Source organism: Cololabis saira, chromosome 23 (assembly GCF_033807715.1).
Source record: "Cololabis saira isolate AMF1-May2022 chromosome 23, fColSai1.1, whole genome shotgun sequence".
In the NCBI taxonomy this organism is placed as follows: Eukaryota; Metazoa; Chordata; class Actinopteri; order Beloniformes; family Belonidae; genus Cololabis; species Cololabis saira.
In genome coordinates, this window is record NC_084609.1 from 2,531,411 (window position 1) to 2,556,974 (window position 25,564).

The 25,564-nt window shown below is 42.2% G+C and overlaps 1 protein-coding gene across 1 annotated transcript; it reads left to right on the plus strand.

The window, feature by feature from the left end:
- Positions 1 to 494: 494 nt before the first annotated feature.
- On the plus strand, positions 495 to 24,954 carry cct2 (chaperonin containing TCP1, subunit 2 (beta)). The gene is made up of 16 exons (XM_061714089.1): positions 495 to 570; positions 3,579 to 3,653; positions 4,155 to 4,220; positions 4,332 to 4,443; positions 5,811 to 5,887; positions 5,975 to 6,087; positions 7,444 to 7,646; positions 11,694 to 11,794; positions 11,916 to 12,043; positions 13,929 to 14,032; positions 15,211 to 15,330; positions 18,939 to 19,067; positions 19,152 to 19,255; positions 20,412 to 20,511; positions 23,592 to 23,733; positions 24,762 to 24,954. The coding sequence occupies exons 1-16, from the start codon at positions 568 to 570 to the stop codon at positions 24,790 to 24,792; spliced, it is 1,608 nt and encodes a 535-aa protein (XP_061570073.1). The 5' UTR covers positions 495 to 567; the 3' UTR covers positions 24,793 to 24,954.
- Positions 24,955 to 25,564: the final 610 nt, after the last annotated feature.

Genomic DNA, 25,564 nt, shown 5'->3' on the forward strand with positions numbered 1-25,564 from the left:
TCAATAATTCAACTAGAATATGGTGTAAAAGTTAATTTATTTCAATAATTCAACTAGAATATGGTGTAAAAGTTAATTTATTTCAATAATTCAACTAGAATATGGTGTAAAAGTTAATTTATTTCAATAATTCAACTAGAATATGGTGTAAAAGTTAATTTATTTCAATAATTCAACTAGAATATGGTGTAAAAGTTAATTTATTTCAATAATTCAACTAGAATATGGTGTAAAAGTTAATTTATTTCAATAATTCAACTAGAATATGGTGTAAAAGTTAATTTATTTCAATAATTCAACTAGAATATGGTGTAAAAGTTAACTTATTTCAATAATTCAACTAGAATATGGTGTAAAAGTTAATTTATTTCAATAATTCAACTAGAATATGGTGTAAGAGTTAACTTATTTCAATAATTCAACCAGAATATGGTGTAAAAGTTAATTTATTCAAGCGGCCGGTGTTCGTATTTACTGAGGTCCGTGAACGCAGCAGGGCGTGGTTACGTGGTGACGTCACGGTCCTTGTTCTTTCCGCTGCTCAGACTCAGACCAGACTGAAACATCATGGTGAGTTTATCTCCTTATTTCTGCTGTTTTCAGGGACTGAGCGGGTCTACCTGAACCTGCCCGGGTCCGTTAGGGTTCTAACCCCCGGACCGGGTCTTTAAACCCGCCCTGACCGGTTTAATCCGGTTAGAATCTCATCTTTGTCCGGGACCGGGACGAGCACATGGAGCTGACTGCGCAGCTAGGCGGCTAACGCTGATTCATGGTTCCGCGTCACACCGACGTACGCCGTAACCCTACGGCGTACGTCGGTGTGACGCAGGACCATAAATCAGGCTTAATGCTAACAGTTATTTAGCAGCTTCATCATCAATGTTGAGGTTTATTTCCAGAAACACGTTTTTATGGCCAGTTAGGGTTAAAGTCTCAGCTTTAAGTTTCAGATTTAAACACTTTAACCGCTGGGTTTGTCATAATGAGCAGTTTTGGTCCCGGTTTATTCTGTAAACCGGTGGTTTTTGAGTCTTTGTGGGATTAAAACTGTAAACCTGGAATAAAATCAGGTGTTTTAATGGAATATAAATGATTTAAATGTTGAATAATCTCAGTGTTTTAAAGGCTGATAAATGACACTAAACATTCACGATTATCATAATTCTCCTGGTGCCAAACAGGAATCTGCAGCTCAAAAACGTTAATATTCTTTATTCATATTTCTTCTTTGTTCATATTTATTCTTTATTCATATTTATTCTTCAGAAACGTTAATATTTATTATTGACTATTGATTCTTTAGAAACGTTAATATTGATTATTTATTAATATTCTTTAGAACCGTTAATTTTTATTCTTTATTAATATTAATTCTTTAGAAACATTAATATTTATTCTTTATTAACATTTATTAATATTTGTTCTTTAGAAACGTTAATATTCTTTATTATTATTTATTCTTAATATTTATTAATATGTATTCTTTATTATTTATTCTTTATTCATATTTGTTCTTTAGAAACGTTAATATTTATTATTTATTAATATGTATTCTTTATTATTTATTCTTTATTAATATTTGTTCTTTAGAAACGTTAATATTTATTATTTATTAATATTTATTCTTTATTATTTATTCTTAATATTTATTATTAATATGTATTCTTATTTATTCTTTATTAATATTTGTTCTTTAGAAACGTTAATATTTATTCTTTATTAACATTTATTAATATTTGTTCTTTATTATTATTTATTCTTAATATTTATTATTAATATTTATTAATATGTATTCTTTATTATTTATTCTTTATTAATATTTGTTCTTTAGAAACGTTAATATTCTTTATTGATATTTATGTTTTATTAATATTTATTCTTTATTGATATTTATTTAATATTCATTCTTTATTAATATTTGTTCTTTAGAAACGTTAATATTTATTTTTATTAATATTTATTCTTGAGAAGCTTCTAGTTGGTTCCAGGAGGAAGTGGGCGGGGCTTCTCTGCTGCGTTCAGGGAGAATCTGAGATTCCAGCTCCGTCCACTCCCCATGAGAACAGTCACAATAACTACTTTATTTAGGTATTCAGGGGTTTATTTAGATAAAAATGCAGTTGTACATGTATAATTCTATGAATTTGATCAAAGTAGTTGGTTATTTATGGATTTATTGGGACGGAGTCAACGACAACATGATGTGGTACAAGAACAATGAGATGTTGATGCTCCACCAGCTGCAAATGATACAATTATTTAATACAAATATAAACAGGATAAAATACAAGTGAAGTATAAATGAAGGGAAACACTAAAAACACACGAGTTTAGTCATGGTGCATCACATTTATTTAGTTGTTTATGCAAAAACAAACGGGTAATTGAGCAGCTTTTCCGGTCACAGTGAATCAAAGACATAAGGACAATTATTGTGCAAAAAACCAAAACAAAAAAAACCCTCACATACATGAAGAAAAGAGGCTGAAAGTTCCCGACTGCTTCACGAACTGCAACCAGAAATGCGCTACCAAGAACAAAACAAAAACTGTGTTGTTCAGTGCTTCTCAACCCTGGTCCTCGTGTTCCCTGTCCTGCATGTTTTACATGTTTCCCTGCACCAACACACCTGATTCTAATTAATGGTCCTAATTAGCTGTCACCAAGGTCTGCACAGCTTTGTTGATGACACAGGTACTTTTATCACGGTGTGCTGAAGCAGGGTAGCATCTAAAACATGCAGGACTGGGGCCCACGAGGACCAGGATTGAGAAACACTGGTCTAACTGTTAGCGCTGCAACGATTCGTCCACGTTGTCGACAAAAATCCATAATCAAAATTGTCGACGATGAATTCCATTGTCCACAATTGTCGCCAGACGTGTTTTTCCACCGGAGTGAGGCGTCTCACTTCAATTCATGGATTTCATGTGACGTCACACAGTACTCGCAGCGCCATCTTTAGGACCGACTTTCAGCATGCCGTCTATCTGTTGTGGCGTGGGATGCGACAATAATAAGTCTAAAAAAACGGGATTGACCTTTTACCAGTGCTTTAAGTGTGCCGTGGGATATTGTGATGTTTAAATGTTCTTCTATTTTCTTCCTGTCACTCGTGTTGAAAGCCGGTTAAAGCGCTGTAGGAAACAGTCATGATGAGGAACGGCTGATCCAGTTAGTTGAAATGAGAAGTTATCTATGATTCCTCCTCATTTCACCACAAAAACCACAATAAAGTGGCAGAAATAAATAATATCCTATTATTATATAGGTCCCAGAACATCGGACGGGAGGGAGAGAAAAGGTCCTGTAAGTGGGGAAAAAAACATTTAATAACTGCGTGTGGTGACGCAATCAAACAGCAAACAGCGTGGAATGAGCGGCGTGTTCGTGGTGTTAAACGCAGCAAACATGTCAGCATGTCAGATCATTACTGAGATGTGGGGAAAAAGCAGAGGACACTGCACTGGTTTCTGATTTGATTGATTAATGTATTGATGTATTGATTGTAATCTGCAGGCGCCCCTATCCATTGATTGGTTGATTGATGTATTGATTGATTGTTTTCTCTTTAGGCGTCCCTATCCATGGCCCCGGTGAACATCTTCAGACATGGAGCTGATGAGGAGAGAGCAGAGACGGCCCGGCTGGTGGGTTTGGACCTGGACACACTACAACCCTAAACAACCCCCTAAAAACACCCACCCTAACCCTGTTGTTCCTGACCCCCCTGAACCCCCAACCTGGACACACTTTCACCCTAAACCCCCATCCCCATCCCCCCTCCACCCTGAAACCTAAACCCTAACCCTGACCCCTACCCTGATCCTGTTGTCCCTAACCCTGACCCCTATCCTGATCCTGTTGTCCCTAACCCTGACCCCTACCCTGATCCTGTTGTCCCTGACCCCTACCCTGATCCTGTTGTCCCTGACCCCTACCCTGATCCTGTTGTCCCTAACCCTGACCCCTACCCTGATCCTGTTGTCCCTGACCCCTACCCTGATCCTGTTGTCCCTAACCCTGACCCCTACCCTGATCGTGTTGTCCCTAACCCTGACCCCTACCCTGATCCTGTTGTCCCTGACCCCCCACCCTGAACCCTGTTGTCCCTGAACCCCGACCCTGACCGTGTTCCTGTTTCTCCACAGTCGTCCTTCGTGGGAGCCATCGCCATCGGAGATCTGGTGAAGAGCACACTGGGACCCAAAGGGATGGTGAGTTCTGGATCCTAGACCTGGTCCAGGACCAGGGTCCGTGAGTTCTGGTTCTGTCTGTGTTCTAGACCTGAACCCCTAAACAGCTGTAAAACATTCTCATGTCCCCAGGACAAGATCCTGATGAGCGGGGCCCGGGGCGGGACCGTCACCGTCACCAACGACGGAGCAACGATCCTCAAGGCCATCGGGGTCGACAACCCGGCAGCTAAAGTCCTGGTTGGTGAGTGGAGAACCCTGCAGGAACTAGACCAGGAACTAGACCAGGAACCAGACAGAACTGGTTCCTCCAGACCCCAGATAGAGGTTTAAGGATCTGAGGAGGATCAGCTGGTTCTTCCTGCTGAACAAACGTATCGTCCTGAATATCAGACGGTGTTTTATTGAAATCAGACTGTAAAGTGTTGGTCTTCCATTCAGGTCTAGACGTTACACCATCTCTCCACTAGATGGAGCCAGAGATCTGTAAATGCTGAACTAAACTCCCCAGGACAAACCAACCCCTGAACCAAGAAGAAACATAGTTAAAGCTGCAGCAGCGATGAATGGATGAACGTTCCTCCACCTGGTGCAGGTTCAGGCTGCAGTGGAAGCTTGTAGGACTTCGTGTTTAGAATGGAAGACTGATTAAATGATTAAATGTACAGATTTTGGGTCAAATTGGACAAAGTATGAGCAAGTTACAACAACTTATGTTCATGGCGAGACACTGATATTTGACTACGTCTAAAGTCTAAAGGCCTTTGATAAAAAGTTACAGTTTTCTCCGTCAGTCATCGTCAATGTCTTACCTATTATGTGACCAACTTTGAGATCAGTTCATCCAAGTGATCGCCGCGGCCTTCGTGGCGCTCGAACCCGGCGACCGTGTCAGGGGGGCTGATAAGAGGGGGGGCCGGGAAGGCGTTGAGTTGAGGGAGGTGGTTATCAGTAAGTGTGTGAGCGGTAAGTTTGTGAACTTTACTCAGAGCTGCTCCTCAGCCAATGTCCTTGATGTTATCAGACGGCTCGTCAGTTCTGAAACAGGTCCACAGATGTTCCTGAGAGGGGAGGGTTAGTGGGGGCAGAGCCACTTGTTTACATTCCACCAGGGAGATTGTGACCAGAGCGATCGGCCAAAACCGCTCTGTCAAGGCCAGATTATAGAATCAAAAATTGTATTGAAAAGAAACAAAGCATACTAGAAGACTAAAAGGCCTCCAAAAAGGCAATTAATTTCTCGGAATAATAATAATAATAATAATAAACACCAGAAATACAATAGGGTCCTTGCACCTTCAGTGCTCGGGCCCTAAAAACAGTGGTGAGAAAGAAAAGAGAAGAAGATAAGAGAAATCTAGAAACGTAGTTCTCCAGGAACTAGGACGGACCTGAGATACGACTTAGTAACGGGAGATATTCTAGTCTCTGCTCCGCTCGGCTACATGCTGTATGCTACAGTAACAAACAGGAAATACATTTGTTTCAGACAATCAAAGTCCACAGAGAGTTTCCTAAACCGTTTTATTAAGCTACAAATGTTCTGATCATCCCTGTCCTGGTTCTGATCCGTTGTGTCCTGGTTCTGATCCGTTGTGTCCTGGTTCTCAGACATGTCCAAGGTCCAGGATGACGAGGTTGGAGACGGTACGACCTCCGTCACCGTGCTGGCGGCAGAGCTGCTCCGGGTGAGTAGAGGCTCGGGTGATGCTGGTCAGGTGGTCAGGTGACCCTGACGCTGGTCATGTGACCTATCACTGCTGATGTCACTGCAGGAGGCGGAGCTTCTGATCGCTAAGAAGATCCACCCCCAGACCATCATCTCTGGATGGAGGAAAGCTACGCAGGTGGCGAGAGAAGCTCTGAGGGAGGCAGCTGTCGATCACAGGTAACCATGGTAACCACAGATAACCACGGTAACCAGGGGGGAGGAGGGGCTCTGAGGGAGGCCGCTGTCGATCACAGGTAACCACGGTAACCAGGGGGGGCAGCTGTCGATCACAGGTAACCATGGTAACCACAGTAACCAGGGGGGGGAGCTGTCGATCACAGGTAACCATGGTAACCAGGGGGGGATCACAGGTAACCACGGTAACCGGGGGGGGAGGAGGGGCTCTGAGGGAGGCCGCTGTTGATCACAGGTAACCATGGTAACCAGGGGGGATCACAGGTAACCAGAGGTAACCAGGGGGGGGGCAGCTGTTGATCACAGGTAACCATGGTAACCAGGGGGGGGATCACAGGTAACCATGGTAACCACAGTAACCAGGGGAATCACAGGTAACCATGGTAACCAGGGGGGATCACAGGTAACCATGGTAACCAGGGGGGATCACAGGTAACCATGGTAACCACAGATAACCAGGGGGGGATCACAGGTAACCAGGGGGGGAGGGGGCTCTGAGGGAGGCCGCTGTCGATCACAGGTAACCATGGTAACCACAGTAACCGGGGGGGAGCTGTCGATCACAGGTAACCACGGTAACCAGGGGGGGATCACAGGTAACCACGGTAACCGGGGGGGGGAGGAGGGGGGCAGCTGTCGATCACGGGTAACCTGGTCTGGTTTGTCCGTTTTGATAGTTCCTATTTTCTGCAATAACTTTTGAATGGTTTGAGAGTCGTGTGTGGTGTCATCGGACTTAGTTTTGAGCCCTTCACCTTTTATTGCTGAAAAATGCAGCACTGTACACAAATGGGCAGCAGCCCCGCGTGGCACTCTCGAAATTTCTGCAAGGAAATTGTCTAGTTATTGCCCACAGTGCGAAGGCCCTACTGTATCTGTAGGAATTGTTCTCGTTATTTTCCTCGTTTTTATTTTTACGACTAAATGAGGATCTTTTTTCCCCCTAAACGTGCCCCAAAAGTCACCAAATTCTGCACCAAGCCAGGCCTGGTGATAAATGTGATATTTCATGGTTTACATTAATGGGCGTGGCCTAACGGCTCAACAGTGCCCCCCGGAAAACTTTGTGCCTCAAGCCCCACGATACGGTTTGACATACATGCACGAAAATCGGTACACACCTGTATCATGTCACAACTTAAAGAAAAGTCTCTTGGCGTCATGCCCGAAACCGAACAGGAAGTCGGCCATTTTGAATTAATCGTGTCATTTTGGTGAAATTTATGCCATTCCTTCGGCCGTTAATACGGCCCGAACCGTAACGTGCACCCAGGTGTGTTATACATCAGCCATCTCTCCTGGTTCTGTCCATGACTCGGCATCTCTCTGGTCTCCTAGCAACGACCCGGCCCGTTTCCAGGCCGACCTGCTGAACATCGCCCGCACCACCCTCTCCTCCAAACTGCTGACGCACCACAAGGATCACTTCGCCCAGCTGGCCGTGGACGCCGTCATGAGGCTCAAGGGCTCGGGCAACCTGGAGGCCATCCACGTCATCAAGAAGCTGGGGGGGAGTCTGACCGACTCCTACCTGGACGAAGGTGAGGGGGCGGGGACATGGGGCGGGGCCATAAACACACCAGAGTTTACACTACCTAGAGATTTACCAACACCAGCTAGAGGTTTACTAAACACTAACTATAGGCTTTACTAAACAGAAAGGTTTTAAGTTTAGTTTTAAAGGTGGAGGTGGTGTCAGCCTCCTTAACCCAGATTGGAAGTTGGTTCCAAAGTAATGGTGCCTGATAGCATGCGTTTTTTCGTACGTTTTTTCGTATTTTTTTTTGCGTACGTTTTTTCTAACGTTTTTTTCGTACGTTTTTTCGTACGTTTTTTCGTATTTTTTTTCGTACGTTTTTTCGTGCGTTTTTTCGTACGATTTTTCTTGTGTTTTTTCGTACGTCTTTTCGTACGTTTTTTCGTACGTTTTATCGTACGTTTTTTCGTACGTGTTTTTCGTACGATTTTTCGTACGTTTTTTTCGTAGGTTTTTTTCGTAGGTTGTTTTTTGTACGTTTTTTCGTATTTTTTTTTCGTACGTTTTTTTTTCGTACGTTTTTTTTTTCTTGCGTTTTTTCGTACGTCTTTTTGTACGTTTTTTCGTACGTTTTTTTTCGTACGTTTTTTCGTACGTTTTTTTTCGTACGTTTTTTCGTGCGTTTTTTCGTACGTTTTTTCGTGCGTTTTTTCGTACGTCTTTTTGTACGTTTTTTCGTACGTTTTTTTTCGTACGTTTTATCGTACGTTTTTTCATACGTTTTTTTTTCGTATGTTTTTTCGTACGTTTTTTGTACGTTTTGTCGTATGTTTTTTTCGTACGATTTTTCCTACGTTTTGTCGTACGTTTTTTTTGTACGATTTTTCGTAGGTTTTTTTCGTAGGTTTTTTTAGTACGTTTTTTCGTGCGTTTTTTCATACGTTTTTTCATACGTTTTTTCGAACGTTTTTTCGTACGTTTTTCGTACGTTTTTTCGTACGTTTTGGATCATATCGGTCCCCCCTGCAGCATAGGCCTATAGCAGCATATCTACCACCAAGCTATATTTGAGACTAACTATTATAGTCTTGTTCTATAGCTGCAACTATGACTACTGACTCTAACACACTAGAGTTTACACTACCTAGAGATTTACCAACACCAGCTAGAGGTTTACTAAACACTAACTATAGGCTTTACTAAACAGAAAGGTTTTAAGTTTAGTTTTAAAGGTGGAGGTGGTGTCAGCCTCCTTAACCCAGATTGGAAGTTGGTTCCAAAGTAATGGTGCCTGATAGCATGCGTTTTTTCGTACGTTTTTTCGTATTTTTTTTTGCGTACGTTTTTTCTAACGTTTTTTTCGTACGTTTTTTCGTACGTTTTTTCGTATTTTTTTTCGTACGTTTTTTCGTGCGTTTTTTCGTACGATTTTTCTTGTGTTTTTTCGTACGTTTTTTCGTACGTTTTATCGTACGTTTTTTCGTACGTGTTTTTCGTACGATTTTTCGTACGTTTTTTTCGTAGGTTTTTTTCGTAGGTTGTTTTTTGTACGTTTTTTCGTATTTTTTTTTCGTACGTTTTTTTTTCGTACGTTTTTTTTTTCTTGCGTTTTTTCGTACGTCTTTTTGTACGTTTTTTCGTACGTTTTTTTTCGTACGTTTTTTCGTACGTTTTTTTTCGTACGTTTTTTCGTGCGTTTTTTCGTACGTTTTTTCGTGCGTTTTTTCGTACGTCTTTTTGTATGTTTTTTCGTACGTTTTTTTTCGTACGTTTTATCGTACGTTTTTTCATACGTTTTTTTTTCGTATGTTTTTTCGTACGTTTTTTGTACGTTTTGTCGTATGTTTTTTTCGTACGATTTTTCCTACGTTTTGTCGTACGTTTTTTTTGTACGATTTTTCGTAGGTTTTTTTCGTAGGTTTTTTTAGTACGTTTTTTCGTGCGTTTTTTCATACGTTTTTTCATACGTTTTTTCGAACGTTTTTTCGTACGTTTTTCGTACGTTTTTTCGTACGTTTTGGATCATATCGGTCCCCCCTGCAGCATAGGCCTATAGCAGCATATCTACCACCAAGCTATATTTGAGACTAACTATTATAGTCTTGTTCTATAGCTGCAACTATGACTACTGACTCTAACACACTAGAGTTTACACTACCTAGAGATTTACCAACACCAGCTAGAGGTTTACTAAACACTAACTATAGGCTTTACTAAACAGAAAGGTTTTAAGTTTAGTTTTAAAGGTGGAGGTGGTGTCAGCCTCCTTAACCCAGATTGGAAGTTGGTTCCATAGTAGTGGTGCCTGATAGCAGAACGCCCGCCCTCCAAATCTACATTTAGATACTCTAGGAACTACGATTAAACCTTTTTTTTCGTACGTTTTTTTCGTACGTTTTTTCTAACGTTTTTTTCGTACGTTTTTTTTCGTACGTTTTTTCGTACGTTTTTTCATACGTTTTTTCGTACGTTTTGGATCATGTCGGTCCCCCCTGCAGCATAGGCCTATAGCAGCATATCTACCACCAAGCTATATTTGAGACTAACTATTATAGTCTTGTTCTATAGCTGCAACTATGACTACTGACTCTAACACACTAGAGTTTACACTACCTAGAGATTTACCAACACCAGCTAGAGGTTTACTAAACACTAACTATAGGCTTTACTAAACAGAAAGGTTTTAAGTTTAGTTTTAAAGGTGGAGGTGGTGTCAGCCTCCTTAACCCAGATTGGAAGTTGGTTCCAAAGTAATGGTGCCTGATATCATGCGTTTTTTCGTACGTTTTTTCGTATTTTTTTTTGCGTACGTTTTTTCTAACGTTTTTTTCGTACGTTTTTTCGTATTTTTTTTCGTACGTTTTTTCGTGCGTTTTTTCGTACGATTTTTCTTGTGTTTTTTCGTACGTCTTTTTGTACGTTTTATCGTACGTTTTTTCGTACGTGTTTTTCGTACGTTTTTTCGTACGTTTTTTTCGTAGGTTTTTTTCGTAGGTTTTTTTTTGTACGTTTTTTGTACGTTTTTTCGTACGTTTTTTCGTATTTTTTTTGCGTAGGTTTTTTCTAACGTTTTTTTCGTACGTTTTTTTTTTCGTACGTTTTTTCTTGCGTTTTTTCGTACGTCTTTTTGTACGTTTTTTCGTACGTTTTTTTTCGTACGTTTTTTCGTACATTTTTTCGTACGTTTTTTCGTGCGTTTTTTCGTACGATTTTTCTTGCGTTTTTTCGTACGTCTTTTTGTACGTTTTATCGTACGTTTTTTCATACGTTGTTTTTTCGTACGTTTTTTCGTGCGTTTTTTCGTACGTTTTTCGTACGTTTTTTCGTACGTTTTGGATCATATCGGTCCCCCCTGCAGCATAGGCCTATAGCAGCATATCTACCACCAAGCTATATTTGAGACTAACTATTATAGTCTTGTTCTATAGCTGCAACTATGACTACTGACTCTAACACACTAGAGTTTACACTACCTAGAGATTTACCAACACCAGCTAGAGGTTTACTAAACACTAACTATAGGCTTTACTAAACAGAAAGGTTTTAAGTTTAGTTTTAAAGGTGGAGGTGGTGTCAGCCTCCTTAACCCAGATTGGAAGTTGGTTCCAAAGTAATGGTGCCTGATAGCAGAACGCCCGCCCTCCAAATCTACATTTAGATACTCTAGGAACTACGAGTAAACCTGCACTCTGAGAGCGGAGAGCTCTGCCAGGAACATAAGGCTCTATCAGGTCTTGTAAATACTGCAGAGCTAAGCCGTTTTGGGCTTTATATGCAAGTAATAAAATTTTAAATTGGATCAAGAAGCGTCATCAAAGCTGGGGGGGAGTCTGACGGACTCCTACCTGGACAAAGGTGAGGGGGCGGGGAATGAGTGTAAGTTTGTACACTAAAGTACAATCTGCATTGAGGCTTCTCGCTTCGGGAATCCCGGTCTGTGATTGGACACCCAGGGTAACTCTGGTGTCCCCGTCCAGGGTTCCTATTGGATAAGAAGATCGGGGTGAACCTGATGCTGGTCAGGGGGCAGGGCCTGGGGGGGGGGGGGTTCTGGGGGGGCGGGGCCTGATGAAGGGGGGGGGGGCCTCTGTAACGCTGCTGTATCTTCCAGGTTTCCTATTGGACAAGAAGATCGGGGTGAACCAGCCCAAGCGACTGGAGAACGTCAACATCCTGATCGCCAACACCGGCATGGACACGGACAAGGTCAAGGTGAGGACTCCCAGCATGCACCAGGTCTCCCAGCATGCACCAGGTCTCCCAGCATGCACCTGGACTCCCAGCATGCACCTGTCTCCCCCCCCCCCCCCTCTAACGGTTCTGTCCCTCCCAGATCTTTGGGTCCCGGGTCCGTGTGGACTCCACAGCGAAGGTTGCAGAGATCGAGCTGGCAGAGAAGGAGAAGATGAAGGAGAAGGTGGAGAGAATCCTGAAGCACGGGATCAACTGCTTCATCAACAGGTGAGAACCGGGTCTGGACCGGGTCTGGACCAAACGCACCTGAGAACCGGGTCAGAACCAAACTCTAATGCTCCTCACCGGGGGAACAGACTCCCACAATGCATCAGGGCTGATGAAACTGCTGAAAACTGTTGCGCTGCGTCCAAAATGCCGTACCAAACAGTATATACTAAAAAGTAAACTTAAGTTTGGCACACTTCAGAGTCAGAAAAATCAGAATCAGAATCAGAAAAATCAGAAAAAGCTTTATTGCCAGGTCAGACATAAATCAGACGAGAGAACTTGATTCCGGTTCACACCAATGGTACCATTAATACGGACGCCATTTTTAGAGGAAGGATGACACTGGGATGGGGGAGGAGGGGAAAAAAAGGATCTTCACACTGTATTAAATACCCAGTGTCAAGGTGACCGTGTCAGGGGGGCTGATAAGAGGGGGGGGCGGGGAAGGCGCTGAGATGAGGGAGGTGGTTATCAGTAAGTGTGTGTGAGCGGTAAGTCCATGAACTTCACCCAGAGCTGCTCCTCAGCCAATGTCCTTGATGTTATCAGACGGCTCGGTCAGTTCTGAAACAGGTCCACAGATGTTCCTGAGAGGGGAGGGTTAGTGGGGGCAGAGCCACCTTGTTTACATTCCACCAGGGAGATTGTGACTGGAGCGATCGGCCAAAACCGCCCTGTCAAGGTCAGATTATAGAATCAACAATTATATTGAAAACAAACAGACTCAGTAATTTTCCGTCTGCCTTCAGTCTCTGGTTCATCAATGGCGACTCCAATCAGACGAATTTGTGATCAATTCCCACCAAGCCGAGCTTCCAACTTCTCCAAGGTCTTCTCCATCTTACCAATGAGCTCAAAGACGCCGCCAGCCTGAGATTCTGTTCCAGAATCACATCCAGTTTACGGCTTTGCTCCCCCAGCGTTAAAGTCTGAGTGTTGATCACCTTGCTTGATCCTTCAGCCACGTCCAGCAGCTCAGAAAGAGCCAGAACAGCTGTCGACGACTTACGCGTTTGTCGGTAGACCAGGAATCCCCCTCCTACGATCAGGAGAAATCCTGCTATCATAAATCCAATTATGAAGCATCTTCAACGTCCTCGACAGACAGAATCACCAAACACAACGGTTTCCAATGTTTCCAGGAATCCATTGTCTATCCAGTAAAAAACATCCCATCGGGGCAGGAGGGCTCCCTTACCCCCTGACTTCTGGTTGTGCTGAGAGACCAGTTAATCAATTCCATGATTGTAGAGTTTGGGAGGAGTGAAAAGAAGAGACTCTGAAGACGAGACAGGACAAAAGCAGTAGCTTTTGAGTAAATATCAGTAGAATGCATTAATTCTGACGTACTACTTCCTGCCATTGGGAGGGGGAGCTGTTACCATGGTAACAACTCTTCCTGTTAGCATGGTAACAACTCTTCCTGTTAGCATGGTAACAACTCTTCCTGTTAGCATGGTAACAACTCTTCCTGTTAGCATGGTAACAACTCTTCCTGTTAGCATGGTAACAACTCTTCCTGTTAGCATGGTAACAACTCTTCCTGTTAGCATGGTAACAACTCTTCCTGTTAGCATGGTAACAACTCTTCCTGTTAGCATGGTAACAACTCCGGTCACGGCAGCAGTAGCATAATTTGTATTTCCAGTGGGACATATTGGTTTGGTACTTTTTTGGCCGATACCAATGTTTTGAAAATGCCGTGATCGGCCCGATCGATCGGGACAACACTAATTATTAGTAGTATTATTATTATTATTATTATTATTATTAGTAGTAGTAGTAATAGTAGTAGTATTTTTGTTTTGTTTAAACTCTAAATCATCTCCCTGACCTCTGACCTTGCTGTGACCTCTGACCTCTTCCTCCTCCTCCTCCTCAGGCAGCTGATCTACAACTACCCGGAGCAGCTGTTTGCTCAGGCCGGAGTCATGGCCATCGAACACGCCGACTTCGCCGGGGTGGAGCGGCTGGCCCTGGTGACCGGTGGGTAACAGGCTTTTATTCTGAAGGGGGGGGGTCAGGAACCAGGCTTTTATTCTGAAGGGGGGGTTCCAGAACCAGGCTCTTATTCTGAAGGGAGTTCTGACCCTCGTCACCAATGGGTAACGGATCCGTCCAAGTTTCTCGCCAGATTTAGCTCAGCAGTTTTTTTACATTTTTACGTTACGGTTCTGACTAGATTTCCTGAATCCAGTGCTGGTTCCAGTTAGGGCTGTGCAAACAACGGTACCTCACGATTATTCGATTATTGGAGCCACGATTCTTGGATTATTGTGATTTTTAATGCTTTTTTCCATACAAGATTGATTTTGTCTTCATCTGTGGCTACATTTGTAAATAAATAGCCAATCAATTAACTCAGTTCCTCTAACAACACTCATTAAGTAAATAACAAGGTTTTTTGAACATTTGACATGTTTTTTTCAAAGACACAAAATAATTTATTTTATGACTATGTAAACATTTGCTCTTTGACTTCCTTAACTTTGACCAGGGAAAGCTGCACTTGCATGAGAGCGCCCTCTATTGGTGGAAAACACTGAAAACGCTCAAGCCCTGGATTTAATGAGTTCATTAATTCAAGTAAACAAGATATATACTTCCATCAAATTTATAAATTATTATTTATATATTTTTTTAATTAATGGATTCCAAATCGTCACGTGACGCATCGCGATGCATCGACACATCGATGAATTGCACCCACCTCTAGTTCCAGTACTATCCTCTAAAGGATCTCCAGCAGATCTGAGGAGCGACTTTAGGGCCGGATGTGGCTGAACTCTCCGTAGGAAATATTCCAGGTTTCCATGACGACCGGCTGGGAACTAGTTTACCTTTACTGGTGAAAGTCTGTTGCTGCAGTAGAAACATATAAGTTGGAGTGAAACTATTAGTTCAGGGTTTATGGTCCCCTACTGACCACCACACATTATTGTTGGTAGATTGATGGATGGATGATGGATGGATGGAGGATGTATTGATCATTGATCAGTGATTATTGATCTGCAGGAGGAGAGATCACCTCCACCTTCGACCACCCAGAGCTGGTGAAACTGGGTGGATAGATAGATGTATTGTTGGTAGATTGATAGATGATTGGTGGATGGAGGATGTATTGATTATGTATTGATCATTGATCAGTGATTATTGATCTGCAGGAGGAGAGATCACCTCCACCTTCGACCACCCTGAGCTGGTGAAACTGGGACACTGCAAGCTGATCGAGGAGGTGATGATCGGAGAAGATCTGCTGATCCGCTTCTCTGGGGTCGCCATGGGTACGTAGCTCCGCCCCTAACCTGTTCTAGCCCCGCCCCCTGACCTCTGGCCCCGCCCCTAACCTGTAGCTCCGCCCCCCTAACCTCTAACCTTCTGCAGAAGAGGGAGAGCAACAGGGGCAGAGCCCTGACAACAAATGCTTCCCAAAGTTCCTCCTCCTGCATGATGCTTTTATTGAGAAACTTGACAGGAAATGACCGTATATGGACAGTGAACAGTAGACAATGGGTGTAAGTGATAACGTGTGATTGAATACTGACACTACAGTAGACAGATGTCACCAGAACAGTCCTTAACCCTGAGTAGATCAGGAAGAGGCTGGTGTGACATCTGTTAATAAAGCATGTGATAGTTTCATAAGGACAAAAACAAGTTTAAAGGTTAATTAACCTCACAATTCCCTCCTGTTGTCCTTTTGAAACTTCAACTAATATCTGTCCATCAGGCTTAGAATAGTATATAACATTAATGTCAAACATTTGAGAAATAGCAAGGGGAGCTTATAACACACTTAACGAGTAATTATACAGGGATTAAAGTTCTCCGTCTCTAGACGGATTTCCGTCAATTCGAAAATTAGGAGAAAAGAAAGAACAAAAAAAACATTTGCACGTGCGTTATCATGTTAAACCTGAATTATGGTTCTGTGTTAAGTCGATGCAGTGCCTACGCCGTAGCCTATGGCGTAAGGTACGCGGCGAGGCGCACCGTCCCGCGTACCTTACGCCGTAGTCTCTGCGTTGGTGTAACGCGGAACCATAAATCAGCCTTTAGGCATTAAACTGGTGCTATTGTAAACCAATTAAGCGAGCCAGAGCCTTGGTATTAGCCAATCAGAAATAGGAGGGCGTGTTGGATCAAGCGGGGCAGTCGCCCCGTCGCCCTCCTCTCCCCGCCGCCGATGGCGCGGCGTTCAGCCCGCCTCGCGGGGCCTTCGTCCAGCGGCGTTGGCGCGTCGTCGGGCGGGGGTCTTTCTGCGCGGCGGTGTCCGGCAGCCGCGCAGAAGGCGGGCCGGTGGGGGGGATCGGGAAGGGCGGTCGGCGGCGGCGACTCTGGACGCGCACCGGGCCGTTCTCAAAGATCTCCCCAGCTGCAGCCCCCGGCGGGTCGCCTCTCTGGTCGCCACCTTTCAGAAATAGAAATAAAGAACGCCTGATTTCAGCAGCGCTGCGCAGGAGCCAAAAAAGGGACATCCCCAAAATTTCTAAACGTCATAAAAATGTATTTATTTTATATAAAAAAACTAAATGCTTTGATTTAAAGTGCTTTAATAACATTGAACTTGCACTAGGGCTGCACGATTAATCGTTAAAAAATTGCGATCTCGATTCATGCTTGAACGCAATCTCATTTCCTCATTTCCTTTGCACCCTGGCAGGTCGGGGGTCTGACTTAATGATTCTCTAAGGTCGGTTATCTCTATGTCCCTCAGATCCCCCCGCCGTCACCTTAGATTAGATGGGGGCAAAACCTGTTAAATTCTGTCTCCTACCTGAGTCAAGGACTACAGAATTTCCTTATTTCAACCCAAGTGGGTTATGGTTTTATTAAAGTGACAACACACGAGTTAATAACATAACAGTCCAGTGACAAAACTAGGGCTGCAGCTATCGAATATTTTAGTAATCGAGTATTCTACTGAAAATTCCATCGATTAATCGAGTAATCGGATAAAACATATTTGTTTAGTTAAAGAGCAATTATAAATATAAATAAGATGTTAGATGTTAATTGACATCAAGACTCAATTATATAATACAGTAGGTTCATGGCTGTGCATTTAAAAACCCTGAACTTACACCAGTCGACCAAATTCACTGATTCACTCAAAAAACTAAGGATCTTACCAAGAAATGTTCTTATTTCTAACCTAAAAATGCCATTACACCTGATATCAGACATAACTTAAAAGGTTAGGTGTTTTTCCCACGTGTTTCAATTGAACTTTCATTTGTGTCAAGCAAATTTTAAGTTCTAGTTACGTTTTAAGTTAGTTTTGGCAGTGTTCAAAATAAAATGATGAGCCCTGCTGTATTGGAGCTCATTAGACACCAGTGCTGCTTGTTTTATCCATGAATGACTACAGAGATAAAATGAAATGAAAACTACCCAGTTAGCTTTATTACGTTTTTATTTTTCTGACATTTTCTGCCTTTTCTTTTAGTTAAAACTGTAGCGGGAACAGAGGTTTATATACCGGGTAAAGGCTGATTTATGGTTCTGCGTTAGAACAACGCAGAATGGTGCGCGTCGCTGCGTACCCTACGCCGTAGGCTACGGCGTAGCCGTGGAGAGCCTGCACGCCAGCGCAGCACCGCCAGCCGGACCGGGGCTCTCCGCCCTCGCCGGAGAGCAGCGTAGACTCTGCGTCGATTTAACGCGGAACATTTAGAGGGGGAACATATAGGAGAACGGACCAGAAGAATATAGGGTGGATTAAAAATAAAAGTTAAGCACTGAGCTACATCATGTGTCTCCCGTCTGGGCCATTGCAGACTGCCTGAGCATGATGTTACTAAAACCAAACATACCCGCCGCCTCTTTCTCCCCCCTTTAACGTGCGCAGCGTCAGCGTGTTGTGTCGCATTAAATGCGGTCCGGGCGTAATACGAGGCTTTGAGCTGGTGAAATTAAACGAAAAAAATAAATAAATTAATTAATTAATTAATTAAACGATTCCTCGAGTCAGAGAAAATTCCTCGATCATTTTTTCTAATCGAATTACTCGAATTATTCGAGGAATCGTTTCAGCCCTAGACAAAACGGTTAATCACATAACGGTCCCGGCCGTTCATGCTCGGGTGACTCACACACAAAACTGTCCGTGCAGCAACTCTCCTGCAACGTAAAACAATAGTTCCTAGTGAACCAATATATAAACAATAACTCCTTGTAAAATGTCACTGACATGCAACTGACAGTAGGGTTTATGAACACGCCCCTCCACTGTATCCAAAACACAGCGGCGCTTATTCCACGGGACAAAACCCAACCTGATGAAGCTGTGACTTCACGACAGACAAAATAAAGAAAAATGATTGATATGTTTCACACTCATGTAACAGTCAACCCAATCATGCAGAGCTCATATACGATCCGGGTCAAATACAGGATTACAAAAGTAATCTGCAACCATTAGAACGGTGAATTAAACCAATTTGACAATTCTACATCACTACGCCTCCATTCAGGGCTTTAGAATGATTCAAAAAGACTTCATGAGAGGAGCTTCTCACTTGAAACACCAAACAAAAGCTCTGACGGTCTTGTGTTGTCCAGCAGATAAAAAGTCTCCCTCGTCAGACACAGACAACACCTAAAGAAGCCAGTTATTTGTATGATTTTAACAAAAACTTCCCCATAGAAAATTTAAATTTAGACACCTTGCTCTGGATCCACCCAGCCTCATCCACGCAACTTCTCGTGAGCGCACAGCCAAACAGTTAACATGGAGCTTACACACACACTCTCTGCAGCTGTTTCACACACACACACACACCCCACACCATGACCTTTGGCCCTGCTGCAGCTTTGCAGCAGCCTCCTTCTCCACTTTCCCATTTCCCATTTTGAACGTTTAATCCCTAACTTACCTGTCCCCCCCCAGGTGAGGCCTGCACCGTGGTCCTCCGGGGAGCCACTCAGCAGATTCTGGACGAGGCGGAGCGTTCCCTCCACGACGCCCTGTGTGTCCTGGCCCAGACGGTGAAGGAGCCGCGCACCGTCTCCGGGGGAGGTAGGAGAACACGCCCACCACACTGGACACGCCCACCAGGTCACCTGACCCGTCAGCTGACCATGTGACCCGTTCCCCCCCCAGGCTGCTCGGAGATGCTGATGGCCCGGGTGGTGAGTGACCTGGCCAACCGGACCCCGGGCAAGGAGGCCGTCGCCATGGAGTCCTTCTCCAAGGCCCTGAGGATGGTGGGTACCTGGGGGTCTGGGGATCTGGGGGGTCTGGGGGGGTCTAGGGGTACCAGGACCAGACCTCTGGTCCTGGTCCCGGGCAAGGAGCCGTCGCCATGGAGTCCTTCTCCAAGGCCCTGAGGATGGTGGGGGTTTTTATTGCTTATTCCTTCCTTCCTTCCTTCCTTCCTTCCTTCCTTCCTTCCTTCCTTCCTTCCTTCCTTCCTTCCTTCCTTCCTTCCTCCTTTCCTTCTTTCTTTTTCCCTTCCTTCCTTCCTTCTTTTTCCCTTCCTTCCTTCCTTCTTTTCTCGCTTTTTTCCATCCTTCTTTTCTCCCTTCCTTCCTTCCTTCTTTCTTTCTTTCTTTTCATTCTTCCCTTCCTTTCTTCCCTTCCTTCCTTCCTTCCTTCCTTCCTTCCTTCCTTCCTTTATTCCTCCTTTCCTTCCTTCCTTCTTTCTTTTTCCCTTCCTTCCTTCCTTCTTTTTCCCTTCCTTCCTTCCTTCCTTCTTTCCTCCTGCTCTCTTTCCTTCTTCCCTTCCTCTTTTCTCCCTTCTTTCCTTGTTTTCTTCCTTCTTTCCTTCCTTCCTTCCTTCCTTCTTTTCTCGCTTTTTTCCATCCTTCTTTTCTCCCTTCCTTCCTTCTTTCTTTCTTTTCATTCTTCTTTCCTTCCTTTCTTCCCTTCCTTCCTTCCTTTCTTCCTTCTTCCCTTCCTTCCTTCTTTCCTCCTGCTCTCTCTCCTTCTTCTCTTCCTCTTTTCTCCCTTCCTTCCATCTTTCCTTGTTTTCTCCCTTCCTTCCTTTTTTCCTTCCTTCCTTCCTTCCTTCCTTCCTTCCTTCCTTCCTTCCTTCCTTCCTTCCTTCCTTCCTTCCTTCCTTCTTTCCTTCCTTGACCTGAAGACAGCACAAGGGTTAAGAACGGCGTGTGATGACGAACTCAAACAGCGAACAGCTGGGAGGGCTAGTGGGGGGAGAGCGTCTTGTTTTTATTCCACCAGGGAGATTGTGACTGGAGCAGCCGGCCAGGCTGCTCTGTCAAGGTCAGATTATAGAATCAACAATTGTATTGAAAAAGCAGGCTCTGGTCCTGACCCAGGTGTTCGGGGGTCCAGGTCTGGACCAGGACCAGGTCCAGACCGGTACTCCAGTCCCTAACCCGGTTCTTGTTCTCTCCTCAGCTTCCCACCATCATCGCTGACAACGCCGGCTACGACAGCGCTGACCTGGTAGCCCAACTGAGAGCTGCTCACCAGGAGGACAAGACCACGTATGGACTCAGTAAGTACTAGTACACACTAGTACACACTAGTACACACTAGTACATACTTATATATACTAGTACACACTAGTATACACACTAGTACACACATATACACAACTGAGAGCTGCTCACCAGGAGGACAAGACCACGTTTGGTCTGAGTAAGTACTAGTACACACTAATATACACTAGTATACACACTAGTACACACTAATATACACTAGTATACACACTAGTACACACTAATATACACTAGTACACACTAATATACACTAGTACACACTAATATACACTAGTACACACTAATATACACTAGTACACACTAATATACACTAGTACACACTAATATACACTAGTACACACTAATATACACTAGTACACACTAATATATACTAGTACACACTAATATACACTAGTGTACACACATATACACAACTGAGAGCTGCTCACCAGGAGGACAAGACCACGTTTGGTCTGAGTAAGTACTAGTACACACCAATACACACTAGTATACACTAATATACACTAGTATACACACTAGTACACACTAATATACACTAGTACACACTAATATACACTAGTACACACTAATATACACTAGTATACACACTAGCACACACTAATATACTCTAGTACACACTAATATACACTAGTACACACTAATATACACTAGTATACACTAATATACACTAATATACACTAGTACACACTAATATACACTAGTACACACTAATATACACTAGTGTACACACTAGTACACACTAATATACACTAGTACACACTAATATACACTAGTACACACTAGTACACACTAATATACACTAGTATACACTAATATACACTAGTATACACACTAGTATACACTAGTATACACTAATATACACTAGTATACACACTAGCACACACTAATATACACTAGTATACACTAGTATACACACTAGTATACACATTAGTACACACTAATATACACTAGTACACACTAATATACACTAGTACACACTAATATACACTAGTACACACTAGTATACACTAGTATACACTAATATACACTAGTACACACTAATATACACTAGTACACACTAATATACACTAGTACACACTAATATACACTAGTATACACACTAGTATACACTAGTATACACTAATATACACTAGTACACACTAATATACACTAGTACACACTAGTATACACTAGTACACACTAATATACACTAGTACACACTAATATACACTAGTACACACTAATATACACTAGTACACACTAGTATACACTAGTATACACTAATATACACTAGTACACACTAATATACACTAGTACACACTAATATACACTAGTACACACTAATATACACTAGTACACACTAATATACACTAGTACACACTAATATACACTAGTACACACTAATATACACTAGTACACACTAATATACACTAGTACACACTAATATACACTAGTACACACTAATATACACTAGTACACACTAATATACACCAGTACACACTAATATACACTAGGACACACTAATATACACTAGTATACACTAATATACACTAGTATACACACTAGTACACACTAGTACACACTAGTACACACTAGTATACACTAGTATATACACTAATATACACTAATATACACTAGTACACACTAATATACACTAGTATATACACTAGTACACACTAATATACACTAGTACACACTAATATACACTAGTATATACACTAGTACACACTAATATACACTAGTACACACTAGTATACACTAATATACACTAGTATACACACTAGTACACACTAATATACACTAGGACACACTAATATACACTAATATACACTAGTACACACTAATATACACTAGTATATACACTAGTACACACTAATATACACTAGTACACACTAGTATACACTAATATACACTAGTATACACACTAGTACACACTAGTATACACTAGGACACACTAATATACACTAATATACACTAGTACACACTAATATACACTAGTATATACACTAGTACACACTAATATACACTAGTACACACTAGTATACACTAATATACACTAGTATACACACTAGTACACACTAATATACACTAGTACACACTAATATACACTAGTACACACTAATATACACTAGTATACACTAATATACACTAGTATACACTAATATACACTAGTACACACTAGTATACACACTAGTACACACTAATATACACACTAGTACACACTAATATACACACTAGTACACACTAATATACACACTAGTACACACTAATATACACACTAGTACACACTAATATACACTAGTACACACTAATATACACTAGGACACACTAATATACACTAGTATACACTAATATACACTAGTACACACTAATATACACTAGTACACACTAATATACACTAGTACACACTAATATACACTAGTACACACTAATATACACTAGTATACACTAATATACACTAGTATACACTAATATACACTAGTACACACTAATATACACTAGTATACACACTAGTATACACTAGTATACACTAATATACACTAGTACACACTAATATACACTAGTACACACTAGTATACACTAGTACACACTAATATACACTAGTACACACTAATATACACTAGTATACACTAATATACACTAGGACAACAACTGACCAGTTTAACATCAACGTTCTGACATAAACACACAGAGGAAACATGGTTAAACATGCTGCTAACGCTACGTTAGCTTAACCTGGTTAGGTTACCTAGTTAGTGTAACTAACCTCTCCCCCCCCCCCCCCCAGACATGTCAGACGGGACGGTGGGAGACGTGTCTCTGCTCGGGTTAGTTTAGACTAGTTTAGACTGGTTTAACTGGTTAGCTTAACTAGTTTAACTGGTTAGCTTAACTAGTTTAACTGGTTAGCTTAACTAGTTTAACTGGTTAGCTTAACTAGTTTAACTGGTTAGCTTAACTAGTTAAACTGGTTATCTCCTAACAGACATGAGTGAGGGGACGGTGGGAGACGTGTCTCTGCTCAGGTTAGTTTAGACTAGTTTAGGTTAGTTTAGACTGGTTTAACTGGTTAGTTTAACTGGTTATCTCCTAACAGACATGTCAGAGGGGACGGTGGGAGACGTGTCTCTGCTCGGCATCACCGAGTCCTTCCAGGTCAAGAGACAGATGCTCCTCAGCGCCTCCGAGGCTGCAGAGATGATCCTGAGGGTCGATGACATCATCAAGGCCGCGCCCAGGTGAGTAACGGGGACAGGTGGATGGACGGGCTAGGGCTGGGTGATATGGACCAAAAGTCATATCTGGATATTTTCTAGCTGAATGTCGATACTCGAAAGCATTATAGCATAGCATCTCTGTTAGCATCTCTGTTAGCTTCATTTTTTCTGATCAAACCCTTAAAAAAACAGTCAGTTTTAATACAAAGCCTCGTGCCAAATCTTACACAGGTTCCTTTATTAACAGAGGTCTGCACAATATCAACATGTATAAAACAAATTAAATAAGACTTTTCCACTGAGGTTGACAGTTGTGCAAATAACAAAACATTTGTGCAAATCTCAAATAAAACATTCAAGTCAATTTGTCACAAAATAAGCTATATCAAAATCATAAAAAATATATATAAATGTATATATATTTTTTTAAGTCGATATAAACGATATTGTCTCGTACCATATCGCGTTTGAAAATATATCAATGTATATATTAAAATCTCGATATATCGCCCAGCCCTACTGACGGTTGATTCTCATGAACGTGCTACAACTAATAGCAAAAATAAAAGAAATCAATGAAAGTAAAGGTAATGAAAGCTGCATCTTTGGACACTCCATTTTTGTCAAATATTTTTTTATACATAGGAGGAAACCGTTATATCTTATCATAATCTGTTAAATTATACAGTTTTAAACATATTTATATTCATTTTTATGAACTTGCTTGAATATTTATAATGCTAAATTGACATTTTTCTTTGAACGCATTACGGTAAGGAATTTGCGACTCCAAAATCAGTTAAAAAACATAGAAAATACTATTTTGATACCAAACCATAAACTGCTGCATAATAGACGTAGTGAGTTTTCAAATAAAAGTGAATTATTTTATGAGTGTGTCTCTAAATAAGACAGAGCTCAGGTTGGGAATCACCCGGGTGTCTCTGACGGGTGATTGACGGGTGTCTCTGATTGACGGGTGTCTCTGATTGACGGGCGTCCCTGGTGTCTCTAATGTCTCTGTCCCTGGTGTCTCCGTGTCTCCACAGGAAGCGTGTCCCGGACCACCACCCCTGCTGAAGAACCACCGGACCAACCGCTGCTTCTTTATCACCGTTTATTTCTGTCCAACCTGGAGACGGTTGCTAGGGCACCAGGTTGCTAGGTTGCTAAGTTACCACCAGTCTGACGTTAGTCGTTGTTTTTGTTTACTGAAATTAATGAATAAATGAATCCTCAACAGTTTGTCGTCATCTCTGATTTTGACCTTTAAAAAGGTTTAGTCTGTGATCGTATTCAGAAACATTTATTGTTCTACGGGGTGAAATGTTCCTTCCATCCTGAGAGTAGCCAGTGAATAATGAAAAACATCAGACCTCTCTGACAGCTTTAATCCTGTAAAAACTCCGAATGGCACGGATTCGTCAGAGCACCAGAGGATTGGCAGGGGGGAAAGAACCAATCAGATGCCTTCATTTTAAGCCCCGCCCACTCCCCCCTCTGTCCCATGCGCGCTCTCGTCACGTCGAAAATCTGGCTGGAAAACTTCACACTCGAGTCACGTTTGCTGAGGAATGGCAGATGGCATTATTGGTCTCTTTTTCACGGTTTGGCCGTGAGCTTGAGTTACAAATAAAAATTCTAAATGTTTTACTCTTTCCCGCACTCTTAATAAATGAGAGCTCCACTCTAAATTTGACAAAGAAGTGATTTCCAGTCCTCGCTTGAGTGCTCATATCTTGAAAAGTGTAGATTTTAGGAAAAAACTGCCTGGTGTTTTGGAGAGAAGAGAAGTTTTCCTCCGTTTTGAAGTTTGAATGACATTTGTACATGCAGGTATGGGAAAGTTATA

What these genes read in the sequence shown, in the direction of transcription:
- cct2 (XM_061714089.1), top strand. An exon ending in GCGGCTGGCCCTGGTGACCG is followed by an intron (nt 14,033 to 15,210) that starts GTGGGTAACAGG and finishes ATTGATCTGCAG; the next exon opens with GAGGAGAGATCACCTCCACC. An exon ending in GCGCACCGTCTCCGGGGGAG is followed by an intron (nt 19,068 to 19,151) that starts GTAGGAGAACAC and finishes TTCCCCCCCCAG; the next exon opens with GCTGCTCGGAGATGCTGATG.